The sequence below is a fragment of the Ammospiza nelsoni genome, chromosome 21 (assembly GCF_027579445.1).
Source record: "Ammospiza nelsoni isolate bAmmNel1 chromosome 21, bAmmNel1.pri, whole genome shotgun sequence".
NCBI classification, from domain to species: Eukaryota; Metazoa; Chordata; class Aves; order Passeriformes; family Passerellidae; genus Ammospiza; species Ammospiza nelsoni.
In genome coordinates this window covers 7,015,798-7,028,485 of record NC_080653.1, presented here as the reverse complement: position 1 = coordinate 7,028,485, position 12,688 = coordinate 7,015,798, and the positions used below count along the sequence as shown (strand labels likewise).

The 12,688-nt window shown below is 46.5% G+C and overlaps 1 protein-coding gene across 1 annotated transcript in view; it reads left to right on the top strand.

Moving 5' to 3' along the window:
* The window catches only part of SLC43A2 (solute carrier family 43 member 2), a 31,606-nt gene extending 20,182 nt beyond the window's left edge, over positions 1–11,424 (top strand). Inside the window, exons 10-15 of the mRNA XM_059486850.1 lie at positions 1,864–2,002; positions 2,437–2,569; positions 3,502–3,575; positions 5,250–5,373; positions 6,189–8,174; positions 8,328–11,424. Coding sequence (XP_059342833.1) covers positions 1,864–2,002; positions 2,437–2,569; positions 3,502–3,575; positions 5,250–5,373; positions 6,189–6,350 — 632 coding nt within the window. The 3' untranslated portion in view covers positions 6,351–8,174; positions 8,328–11,424. The remainder of the gene's footprint in view (positions 1–1,863; positions 2,003–2,436; positions 2,570–3,501; positions 3,576–5,249; positions 5,374–6,188; positions 8,175–8,327) is intronic.
* The last annotated feature ends 1,264 nt before the right edge of the window (positions 11,425–12,688 follow it).

The window sequence follows — 12,688 nt, the reverse complement described above, 5'->3', positions numbered from 1 at the left end:
CAAAAGTTAAATATTCCTGGGATTACAGCAGGAGAGAAGGATGTGGGGAGAATCATGCAGATCAGTAGTGAAGTCTTTAATTGCAGTGAGGCACAGTGTCCTTGAAAGTTCTTTCTGTGCAGGTTATGGTGAGTTAGACCTGTCAGGAAACCAAAAGGTGGAGAGAGCAGTCAGCCTGTGGCTGCTTATCTGCTGAAAGCCCCCAAAAGATGAGGAAGAAGCTTTAAGGGTACATTCTGTAAATAATTGTGTTGTAGGAAGGCAGGGGAGAGGAGGCCTGCTATACCTAGAACCTGAAATTTGTCTGCATCTTTGATAAATTGTCACCTTGCTCTCAAACGTGGTGATACTGAGAGACCTTTGGCTGGAATACTCAACAGTGTGAGGTGTTTGCTCAGGGTAGTTTTGAGTGAAAAGCATCTAAAACAGGGAAATGTAAAGGTTTGTGCCCAAGTGTGCTTCCTTTGCTAGGTATTACTGCTTTTTCTCCTTGGGAAAAAATATTTTTTAACATGATAGATAAGCTGAGGGGGCCTTGTTTTGTAGCAGCTACTGTTTCCTCCCCTTCCCTTGCTGACCCCATAAATTTCACTCCTTAATTCAAGCTGCCCTCTGCCCTTGCTGTTTAGAGCCTAAGATTAAATGTTCAGGGCAGCATAAAGAGGCAAAACATGACAGCGTGGCTTGCTTCTTACCCTCTATTAAAAAATAACCAGCCAGCAGTAAATCAGCTCCTGCAGAGCTCTCAGAGAGTGATGCCACCTGTTTCTCTTGGCTGCAGCAGTTGCTATAATGAGAGGGGATGTGGGGTCACTCCAGGGCCTGTCTTTGTGGGAGGAACGGGGCCATGAATGTGAGTTTGGAGGTTCCTCTCAGCTCCTTTGCCAGCAGCTGGAGCCAGGAAAAGATCACCAGGTGCCATCCTTGGGCACTGCAGAGCAGCCCTGCTGGGGTTTGCTGCAACTGTTCAGGAGAGAGAGGCTGGTTGGAAACTTTCTCTCCATTACCAAGTGGATTTTGGTGGAAATCCTGGCTATACTGCTTTGGCTAGGCTTAAACACGGGAGGGACAAATGAGAATTTCAGCTGCTTTGCTTGCAGGGCTGTAACTTGTGCTCTGTGTGCTGAGATGGGCAGTTTCAGAGCCACATCCTTATTTTGGAGCTGTGGCACACCGTGACTCACCAGCCCTTCTGTGTGCTGCCTCAGTCACCACGTGGGCTGCCCAGAGGAAGTGGAAAAAAGCCTTGCAGGGTGGGGGAACTGCTCAGTAACAGGAGGGGACAATTTCTTCTGAGTCTGCTGGCATCAGCTTTCCCTCAGCAAGCCACGGGGACACTTCTCTCATCGTTAGCACGGAATTTTCATCACTTTGAGCTTTGTAACAATTGCTCACAAATGATGTTATTTTTAGATGTTAATCTCCTGTCCCCTTTCTTCCAAACTTGTCCATTCAGCACAAACTGGGTTATTCCTCACCTTCCCAGCCTGATTGTCCTCACTGGAGCATCCCAGCTGGAGAAGCTGCAGCTCCCAGCAAGGCAGGAGAGGGGATGACTAAAGCAGGCCTGGCTGTGCAGCACACAAAGCTTATAAAAACTCTTCCTGCTGGTCCTGCCCAGAATAAACCTCACTGACACTCAGTGGGTGCTGTGTCCCCATTTTTGGAGCCCTGCCTGCTGCTGCCCAGAGAATTCCAGTGCAGGATCAGAATGGCTGAAGGAAATGTGGCCAGCATGTCTATTCTGATGTCTGGAAGGCTGATGAGTGACTGATAAGAGAAGTGATAATGGGAAGGGTTTTTTCATATTTTTTCCTATTGCTTGGACTGAAAACTATTTTTAATAATTTTTTTTCCCTGCAGTGGCTTTCTACACTTCCATTTTTGGGGTCCTGCAGCTGCTGTGCCTGCTGACAGCGCCTGTGATCGGATACATCATGGACTGGAGAATGAAAGAGTGTGATGATGGCTCAGAGGAGAATGAGGAGAGCAACGCTGAGCAGTGCGTAGTGTGCCCCACATGGGACATACAGGCAACTGGCAGGCCCCCTCTGCTCTGCCTTGTGTGTTGTGGGATCAAAGACTGAAAAGAATATTGGCTCTTCAGTATAGAAAAGAAAGCCTGAAGGAAGACTTGATAATTGCAGAGGAAAGGAGCAGACTATCTTCCATGTCCACTCAGATCAGTCGAGAAGAGCAAATTTAAGTTGTAGCAGGAGAGGCTCAGACTTCCCTCCTAGCCTAAGAGTAAGAGTAACAGCACTGAAATAATTACCCAGATGTTCCTCAGCTTCCACTGGTGGAGATCCCAGCACCTCCATAGGCAGATCTGTGACCAAACTGGTGTAGATAGTTGATGTGATGTGTAGAGAATCTTGCTGTGAGTCCCAGCAGCTGCTGGGGGTGTTTGTAACCCAGGTTTTGCTGTCCTTCCAGAGGTGACAAGAAGAAGAAAAAGCGTGACCGTCAGATCCAGAAAATCACCAATGCCACCAATGCCTTTGTGTTCACCAACTTCCTGCTGGTTGGATTTGGAATCACCTGTCTTATTCCTAATCTACCCTTGCAGGTGAGTGGGTGAAATGGGTGGGGTGCTGGCAGAATGACAGCACAGTGCCAGGAGAACCTGCTGCTGGTGGCAGGAGGGCTGGGATTGGCACTGCAGGGAAACTTCCATCCTGCTTTGCAAGCCCCACTTGTAGAGCAGAAACAACACTCTGCACTTCGGATCTCTTGGGAAAACCTGAACAAGCAGCTGTAGTTAAAATGCCACTTGATTCAGAATTTATTTGCACTTTAAACTTTTTTTTTTTTTTTTTTTTTTTTTTAATTTTTTGAAGTTTCTGCAGCTGGCCTGTGTGGCAGCTAATTCTTGCCCACCAAGATCCTCTCAGCAGTGCCTGTACATTTAAACTGGGCTTGATTTAAGCTGCTGAAGGTTGGAAAAACTTGCAGCAAGAAGCATAACATGGTGATGTGTACAGCAGCTTATTTCTGCGTCAAATGCTGTGCCCAATGGTACCTGTGGGATTATAAACCTCTTAAAATATTTATTCTGTGGCACCACCTATTTTTGGCAGAGGAGTTTAGTGATTCGATGCTATACTTAAACACACCTTGATGATGTAGGCAAACATCAGTTTGCCTATGAGCAAGTAAAAGCAGTTTGCTCATTCTTACGTGTTGTCTGCAATAACTTGTGGAAAATTAACTAAATTGGTGGCCATGGAAAAGCATTGTGATCCTGGCCAGGGGTTGCTGGGCACATGTCCTTGCAGCAATGCCACCTACAAATGAGAGATCCTGTGTGTGTGCAGAGTAAGGAAAAGCAGTGCCTGGAGACAAATACAAATTTCTTCCCTCGTGCTGATATTTCAGGTTTTGGGTCTGGGTTTCCCAATCCTACCTGAAAAGAGCAGCTTTTAGGAATGGCTGGTGTTGGGTTCTGGCACACCTGAGTGGGTGTCTAGGATGTGACATTTTTCTGCTTCTTTTTTTCAGATTCTGTCCTTCATTTTGCACACAATTGTGAGAGGATTCATCCACTCAGCTGTGGGAGGCCTCTATGCAGCTGTGTAAGTCTCTGGTTCCCCATAAGATGTGGCTGGCCAGATAAACTGCTTTGGGATGATGGGCTGTCCAGGGAAGAGGGAGATCAGGAACAAAGTCTTCATGGTCAGAGGAGAAAAATGGTGCAACTTGTTTCCTCAGTCACCTCTAGACATGACAATAGCTGGGCTGAAATCCCAGGGCTTTCCTTGTTTAGCAACAGAGCCAGAATCAGTTATGTGTGAGACTAAACTATTGACACACAGGTTATATAGTAAAAACTCAAGGCTTTTTTTGTCTTGCAATGAGCAGATGTGTGCATGTGCCCAGGTAAAACATTAACAGGACTGAAAACATCACTGCTGCTCTCCTCTGAAGCTGACATTGATAAAACATTGCTCAAGATACCATTAGTGATGCCTCCTCCCTTTCCCAGGACAGATCACCCATCCTGTTTCCAACTTTGCAAGTTATCAATAGCTGAATCTAAATGCTCTCTTCCTCATTAAGCAATGTTTTTGGCCTTGAAAACAGATCTGTCCCTCGGTGCTGAGGTAGGACAGAGGAACAAAGAGGAGCTGTTTTCTTTCAGGGAATCAGAGATTTGTTGTGTTGGAAAGGGACCTCTCCAGACCAAGGTCAGGTAGTGCAGGTGGTCCAGGAGTGCAACTGATTTTGTTTGGATATCTCCATGGATGGAGACTCCACTGCTCCACAGACTCTTTCTGTCGAAATCTAAGCCCCACATCTGGGAGAATCCAGACTAGAGAACACATTTCTGCTTCAGAAATGTATAAACTTTTGGTTCCCTGGCAGCCAGAAGCAAAATATTTTTGTCTTGGGCAAGGTAAATAAAAGTATGTTGCAGTAAGTATCACCTTACTGGTAAACTAATCCTATTTGACCACTGCAACTCTGGAATTTCCTGGAGTTGAGGTATTTTTGCTTTGAATATGACTTCTTTGAATATTTAAAAGTTTTGATTTGCTTCTTTCTTCCCAAGTTTAGTTTAACATGACTGTTTTTAATTACTGCTCATTCATGGAAAGAGAAAGATGTTAGAAGATTCCTGAAATTTATTTTTCCATTAATATTATCTGATACCAGCACTTGCCAGTCAATAGTGTTGTTTAGTTTGACATAGGATCAGACTCGTCCTCTAAAAAGGAAAACACTAACCTGTTGTGCAGGTTTCACTCACCTCCAAAGGGAGCAAATTGTTATGACCAGATGAAAATGATTGCTCAGGCACTGGTGTTGTCATCTGGATAAAGCAGCCCTGCTTTTAACTTGTAAATATCCCCACTCTGCTCCCTGTGCAATAGAAACAGGAGCTGTATAAGCACTTCCACTTGCCCACAGTAGAGCTGCAAAACAAAACAAGTGCTGGATCTGATATTGCTAAAGTCTGAGACTCAGGGTGAGAATGATCTGAAGAAGGCGGCTCCAGCCTTGGCAGCAGTTCCATCCTGCTCTCAGGAGCAGTGTGACACCACAGGGTCTGTGTAAATACCCTGTAAAAAGGGGCAGTTACCCTGCAGGGGCAGTTAACTGCAGGAGGGAGTTCTGCACGTTATGCCTGTCTTGGCACTGTGCTCTCACGTTGGTCTCTGTTGTTACTGGGCTGGGAATGTAATCTGACCTGGGTGATATGAAGTCAAGGTGACACATAATAATGCTGTTGCTTTCTTTGTTGACAGATACCCCTCGACTCAGTTTGGCAGCTTGACAGGGCTGCAGTCGTTGATCAGTGCCCTCTTTGCCCTCCTGCAGCAGCCTCTCTTCATGGCACTGACAGGACCTTTGAAAGGAGACCCCCTCTGGGCAAGTTCTTCTCAGTTTTGATATGAAAGCTTGGGGGTTAAGATGATTTTTAGCTCATTTAAGGACTCCTGTGCATGGACCAAGGTTAAAAACAGCTGTAATTTTACATGTCCCTCAGTCTGCTGTTACCTTGGTGCTGTCCAGACCTTTCCCTGTCCCTGTGTGAGTAATGAGTCCCTGGGCAGGGAAGCCAGTAACCCTTATGGTGAATGGAAGGGGAGGAAGGGAGTGCTTTCCACTAACACTTTATGTGGTGAGTCAGAATCTGTCAGGTTAAAAATGGGTGAGTTCGAGCAGACCTCAAAATTGAGAAAGAACACTGTGATGCTTGAGAACTACAAGCTCCAATTACCAATAAATTTTGGATTGCTGATGCTAATGACCAAAAAGCCAAATGGCTGTTGAGGGCAGGGCTGATGTGGTGTCTTGCTGAGAGTCTGGGCAGCTCAATAAAATTGTGACATGGGTGATGCTGGGGAGAATTCTGGTCTCTAGGCTACATGTGCCCATGCCTGTTGCTCTTCAATCAGCAAACTTGGTGTGAAACACCTGCAGCTCCACCAGCCCTTGCCTGTTCTATGGAACAAGACTCCCACAACCATAATCCAGAGTGACAAACTCTTGCAGCATTTAGCTTGCACACACAAGGTTCTCTAAGGATGAAAACAGTGGAGGATGTTGCCAGCACAGGGAGCAGGGTGTGTCCTGTTTGCCCACAGCTGGTGATGTGGGCTGGGCTCTGACACTGCTGCACGCGTGGCTGGGTTGTTGTCTTCTCCTAACCAGCCTAATTTTGGTTTGCTTTCCTCCTGCAGGTGAATGTTGGCTTGCTTGGCCTGAGCCTCCTGGGATTCTGCCTCCCAATCTACCTGGTCTGCTACAGGCGCAGGCTAGAGAGAGAAAAGAAGCAGAAGATGGAAGATGCCAAACTTTTCTTCAAAATCAACGGCACTCCCACTGAGGAAGCCTTTGTTTAAACTGGTGCTTCATGTGCAACCTCCCCTGTACAAGTTCCTACCACATCTGTGGGTTCTACCTGTGGTGTAAGCCAGGACTTTTCTCCCCTGGCTCTGCCAGTCTTTGCTCATCACTGGAGTGAGGGCTGGACATCAGACTGAGATTTCCTCAGAAATATGGCAGGAGGAGACTTCCCACTCCTTATTCCAAAACATGGGACACTTTTCCTTTTTATAAAGGCCACACAGCTATTGTGTCTTAAATTATCCCCTGATCACACTCTCCAGCAGCAGAGAGTTTGCATGGGAAACTGGGGAGAGAAGGAATAGAGGGATGGGGGAAGAAGGAAGACGGACCATAATTTGAGTTTGCAAATGTAACACACTGCAGTCTGTTTTCTCCCCTTCTTCCCCCAAACTTGGCTGACACAGTCTCGGATGCAAGCTGCACTGTCCTCCCTCCCCAAGGCTTCATAATGGTCTTTCTGCTTGATGTGTAGCTGGAACCGTGGTTTTACTGTCTCTCCAGACATATCCCTGTTCCTGAGGCAGGGAAGGGGTTTTTATTCCTATGTGTATGAGCACAGCTTCAGTGTTTTGCTCAATGTTGGCTGCTAGCACTGACAGCTCCCAAACCTTTTATTACTGCAAATGACACAGACTGTGAGCAATGGATCTGCCTTCCACACTGAAATGAAGAGCCTATAGTGGACTGCTGGTCCTAGACCAAGCCTTGGGAGGCCTGGAATTCCTCTTCTTCCCGGTTCACAAACTCAGCTGTACGTGTTTTAAACTGTCTGCAGTCCTGGAGCCTCTGAGATAAGAATTGGATCTTGTTTACCGATGAAGTGCTTTGACATTTTGTTGCCTTTTGCCTCTCCTTCCCCCCTGAGATGCCCCTGGGAGGGGAGCAGCAATGTGTGTTCAGTAAAAAGTGGAGAAGCTTCTTGAAGCTGAGTTCTGGGGCTTCAGATACCTTGGTGTTCACATGAGCTGACCTGCTGGTGAAAAGAACCAGGAGTGCAGAACACTCCTTTGTGTCTGGTAACTGCATCCTGTGGACATATGGCAGGGTGATGTGGTGATGTCATTTTTCCTTTAGCCATAGCTGATTTACCTTGCTATGATAATGGTCACTAAGCTGCTGAACACCAGGTTACTGTGACTGACCAAAATGCTGCCACTTGGGCTGTTCTAGGAGCCTTCTGCAATGCTGATGCTCTGTCTGGACAGAGCAGCTGGTGATTGATTGTAAGGTGGAGCTGCTGCCAGAGCAATACGTGTGGGTAAAGGTGCCCCAGGCCTGTTCACACCAGGGAGGGAATACAAAGGGAATTTTTAACCTGCTTATTTTTATAGAGGTTTTCCTTGTCTAAAGCAGACTTTTCTGCCCTTAACCTTCTTGTTGAGGTCGGTAGCTCAGGCTCTGGAGCCCTGTGTTAAGCACTGCACTGAGTGGGAGCAGGACTGTGCGGGGCTGAGGAGGAGCACCGACTGCACCGGGCTGAGCTGGTGGCCGCGGGAAGGTTGGGGCAGAAATAAAACAATTCTGGAGAAATAGTGGTGGTGTTTTACTGCAAAGCCTGGCAAGGGCTCAGACATTCAACTTTTCTATGTCTGGTTGGAAAAGTCCAAGAAACAACACCGTGCTGCGGCCTTCCTGTGACAAGATTACCTGGAAGCTGAGCTGGGTGTGAGCTCCTTCGCTGGGGTTTGGAGGAGGCAGAACCCCGGGCCGGGCAGGTTCCAGCTTTGCTGCAGCCCCTGAAGGAGGCAGAACCCCGGGCCGGGCAGGTTCCAGCTTTGCTGCAGCCCCTGAAGGAGGCAGAACCCCGGGCCGGGCAGGTTCTAGCTTTGCTGCAGCCCCTGAAGGAGGCAGAACCCCGGGCCGGGCAGGTTCTAGCTTTGCTGCAGCCCCTGAGGGAGGCAGAACCCCGGGCCGGGCAGGTTCCAGCTTTGCTGCAGCCCCTGAGGGAGGCAGAACCCCGGGCCGGGCAGGGTTTGAGCTTCGCTGCAGCCCCGCGGGTCCCTCCCTGGCGGTGGCGGGGCCAGCGCTCCGTGCGCCGGCAGCGCCATCTCCAGTCGCTGCTGCTCTGCACTCCCTGGTACCTGGTAGTCTTCACTCCTTTCAGGATTCACCACTCGAGGATTTTACACATCTGTGATTTTTTTTTTTTAAATAATGTGTTGCCTTTATTAAATGTGTTTGTTTCAAGGCAGATTTACTGCCTGCTGTCAGCACTGTGTTCTTCTGGAACTTTTTGAGTTTTGGTGATTGATGATTTAGTGAGCTTTCCATCTTTTTTTGAGCAATAATTAAGAAGGCAGAGTTTTGATTAATTTTGCTGGTCACCTGTCTTGTCTCAAGTACATGTTCAGAGACACACCAGCAGTGGTACAGCCAGAGGGCTTTCTGCAGATTTCTGCATTTTATATTACAATACTTTTAAATATTTTGAGAAGAGTCCTGTTCCTGCTCAGAGATACTTGTGACGTGACAATGACAGATAAAGTATCAGGTGTGTGAGCCTCCATCCATAGTCTCAGTGTCCTAAAGCAGAGTTGGTGTTTTGTGTGCTAGCCAGCATTATTTCCACCTCAGTTTCAGAATTGAATGTGATTTCTTCCACTCTTATGTCACTTAAATGCCTGTTACATATGTCTCAGCAAAATAGTGGAACAGAGAGTGGCATATTTGAATGAAGTCTTAGTGGAGATGCTGCTGCCTTTTAATTTAGCTGCACATTCTTCAAAGAACACAATTTTATTTCTGCCATCTACCTCCCTACTGCAATTCTCAGATCCTGCCCTTTATTAGGGATATCTTCAAATCCAGTTTAATCTGATGATCTGGTGAATGTGTGTGCTTAATGTCAGAAGCTGCTGGTCAGCTGTGAGGAGAGCTCATGTCCTGGTGGGTACAGAGGGAGGCTTTTAGCTGTTCAGGGTTGAACAGACAAATGGGATCATGTTCTGGATCATGCAAAGTCAAACTGGAATTCTTTGCTGCAGAATGTAGTGGAGAACAGAAGTAACATTTTTTTTTTTTAAAGAAGAGGCTGGTTAAACAATGGTCTGATGCATCCACTAACTCAGGGAGATTTTAAGTTGCTGTAAATAAGAAAGTTATGCCAAGGAAAGATACTTGTCTGCATGTTCTGTCCTGTAAGAATTGGCCAAAGCTGGAGAAAACACACTGGGCTAAAGTGAAACACTGCTCTGATCGAATGGGGTGAAATTTATTTTGACAGTTGTGAACCAAACTAACATATTTATCTATCAAAAACCTGCACCTGCATGCAAGATGTGCAAACACTCTACTGATTGTGGCATAACTGCTTCAGAGCTGCACCTCCTGCAGCAGTGGGGTCAGTATTGCAGGAGGGCAATATTCTGCCTTCAGATTGTTCTAAACATTGTCTTGCACAGCAGAAACACAGCTGGGGCGGTTGATCAGGGGCAGTTTGCCTCATCCTTTGATGCTTAGGGAAATAGAGTTGTATATAATAACATTATATACATTTGGAGTGGAAAACAGCATTGCTGCTTCCCAGCAGAGTGTTTCAGGACCAGACAATGCCTGGTGCATGAGCCACCTTGTGGGGAAAATAAATGTGCTACCAAAGAGTGGAGTCCCAGCAGCTGGCATCAATAATGCATTTATCTGTGGAACTCAAATATAGGTCAATGTCTTGTACTGCTCTCATAATTCCTAAATGATGAATTTGTAGGACTTGGGGGTTTTTGTGTCCTTTGTAGCTCCTTACCCTGATCCATATGGGAAGTGCAAGGAGGGTGGCCATGGGAAAGGGCTCCATGGAAGTAACCCCAGCTGAATGTAAGGAAGCAGAAACCTGATCTGTGAGTACCTCAGAGTCAAAGGTGTTGCTGTGTAAACCGATTGCACCTGCTGGAGACACTGCTCCCAGGCTCTACAGCCTCTCACATGCACTTAATCTGCATTTGTATTAAAATAAAATTGAATTCACAGAGTGGGGAAGGGAGGGTGACAGCTTTTTGCTTTCACTAATCTGTCAGAACCTAAGCCCTGTTGACACAGCCTTTATAGCACTAATGCAATGACACAATGTCAGAAGTAGCAGAGAAAATCTGTGCTGTTCTGCTTAATAGGACACACTATGACAGTCACTGAGCAAAGCTATATCTGGATCCTTGAGATGAAACTGGACACAGATGTCTGGGAAAAAAAAGGGGGCAAATCTTGCTGAGACACCAATTTAAGTGCAATGCTGCTACAGCAACTGAAATGTTCAACTCCCACAGCAAAGCCTGGCCTCTTCATGCTCTGTGTGCAAAGGAAAATGGCAGGATAATGAGATTTTAACTAAGTCTGTAAATTACTAAAATGTTTTCTAGTAGGAGATTTCCCTCTTGACAGGCTGATGAATTTGGAAAATGTGCTACAAAATTCAAAGCAGATACTGTAGGGTAAAAGGAATGAAATCTCTAAACAATGCATTTTTGCTACTCTCTTTTTTTTCCCCTTTGATTTTTTTTTCTGCACCTGCAGAGCTTTTTGATATTCCCTACACCCCAGTTTAAAATTCCAAAGTGCTCATAATGGAAAATAGTATTATAGTACAACAGATTCCTGTTGGGAATGGACTGGTTTGTGGGTTTTTATTAAAAAAAAAAGGGCCACTTCTGATTCACTATGTTATCTTCTCTGGAATAGCTGAAACAATGATGTGTTATGTAGCTGCAATCTTACACGTTAATTATAAAGCCCACAGGTCCTTGTTTTCCTCCATGTGCTGCCAGCCTGTCTCTGTGCAATCTGTTTTTAGCAGGTGTCCTGTGCTCCACGTTGTCCTCCTACTGCTGATTGTCACTTCCTTGTGCCTGACCCTCTGTCACCTGCTTTTTATTCTGGAGACAATCCCCTCTTTCAGAAAACCCACTCTTTAACCTGCCAGCATTACCTCTCCCACCTTTTCCTGTCCACTGAATTTTTTTGTATTTGCTGAAGTGGAATTGTGAACTCCTCGGGGCAGGCCTGTGTCATCTTCTCTGTGTTTGTAAGGTGATGTGCACTCTTGCAGTACAATCTCAAAATAAAGTGATAATAAGTTAATCATTAGTTTTCTTTCTGAGGGTGAACATAATAAAAGCATTGGTTGCTTCCTAAGGAGATTATGGAACCATGAATGCTTTATAGAGTGGCATCTGCCAAAGGGCAGGACCCAGGTTGAATATTTCCTTGACTCTTCTCTAGGTTAGGAGCTAAGAGCCACTGCCAATTAATTTTTTCTTCTCCAAATGAGTTTAATCTTGGAGAAAAAAAACCCCAAACCCTGTAGGTGGCAGGTTGAGAATGAGATTGAGCTCTGCTATAGTGTGAACTGCTGTCAAACAGTGACAAATAAACAGGGTGGCCTTAGAAGGGATCACAGGTGTCAACAGCAAAGCTGCACGTCTCAGTTATCCATGCCTTAGCTTGGTGATGCTAAATCTGTGGTGGTTTACTTTTCCAATCCAATAATGACAATCATTGAAAATGCCATAAATCATGACCTGGTGACAAGGTGAAGCCCATAACCTGAAGCCACTCACCCTGTCTGACTGTAGGACTGACTTATCCCCTGGCTATTTGCGTTAATGCCCTGGCCACTCGTCATTTCCCTTCCCCACCCTCCCAAAAGAGGGGGGCCACGAAGTTGACAAAAATACTGGAGCACGTCCCCTGTTGAGACAGGCTGGCAAATTTGGGTTAGTTCAGCCTGGAGAAGAGAAGGTTGTGTGGAGACCACACAGCACCTACCAGTATCTGAAGGAGGTACAGAGAAGCCAGAGAAGGACCCTTCGTCAGGCACTGTAGTGATAGGACAAGGAGGAATGGGTTCAGACTGGAAGAAAGGAAATTTAGGTTAGATATTGGGAAGAAATTCTTCCCTGTGAGGGTGGGGAAGCTCTTGCACAGGGTGCCCAGAGGAGCCGTGGCTGCCCCATCCCTGCAAATGCCCAAGGCCAGGTTGGAGAGGGATTGGAGCAACCTAGGCTGGTGGAAGGTGTCCCTGCCCATGGCAAGGGTGGAACAGGTCTTTGGGGTCTCTCCCAAGCGAAACCATTGTGTGATTTAAGGAGAATCTGCTGGTGGCAGGACGGAGATTCCCGGGAGCACTGCAGGGAGACTTCTCGGGAACCCCAGTCCCGAGCTGAAACAAGTAACAACCATACAGTTTACACCTCTTGAGAGAACCTACAGAGGCAGCTATAGTTTAAAACGAGTTGATGAGTTGATCCAGAACAACCTAAGGGCTTGCCAGGAGTTCCCTGCCAGCGGCACTGCTGGGAAGACTGCGGCACTGCTCTGGCAAGCCTAGCCTTGAAACTGAAAC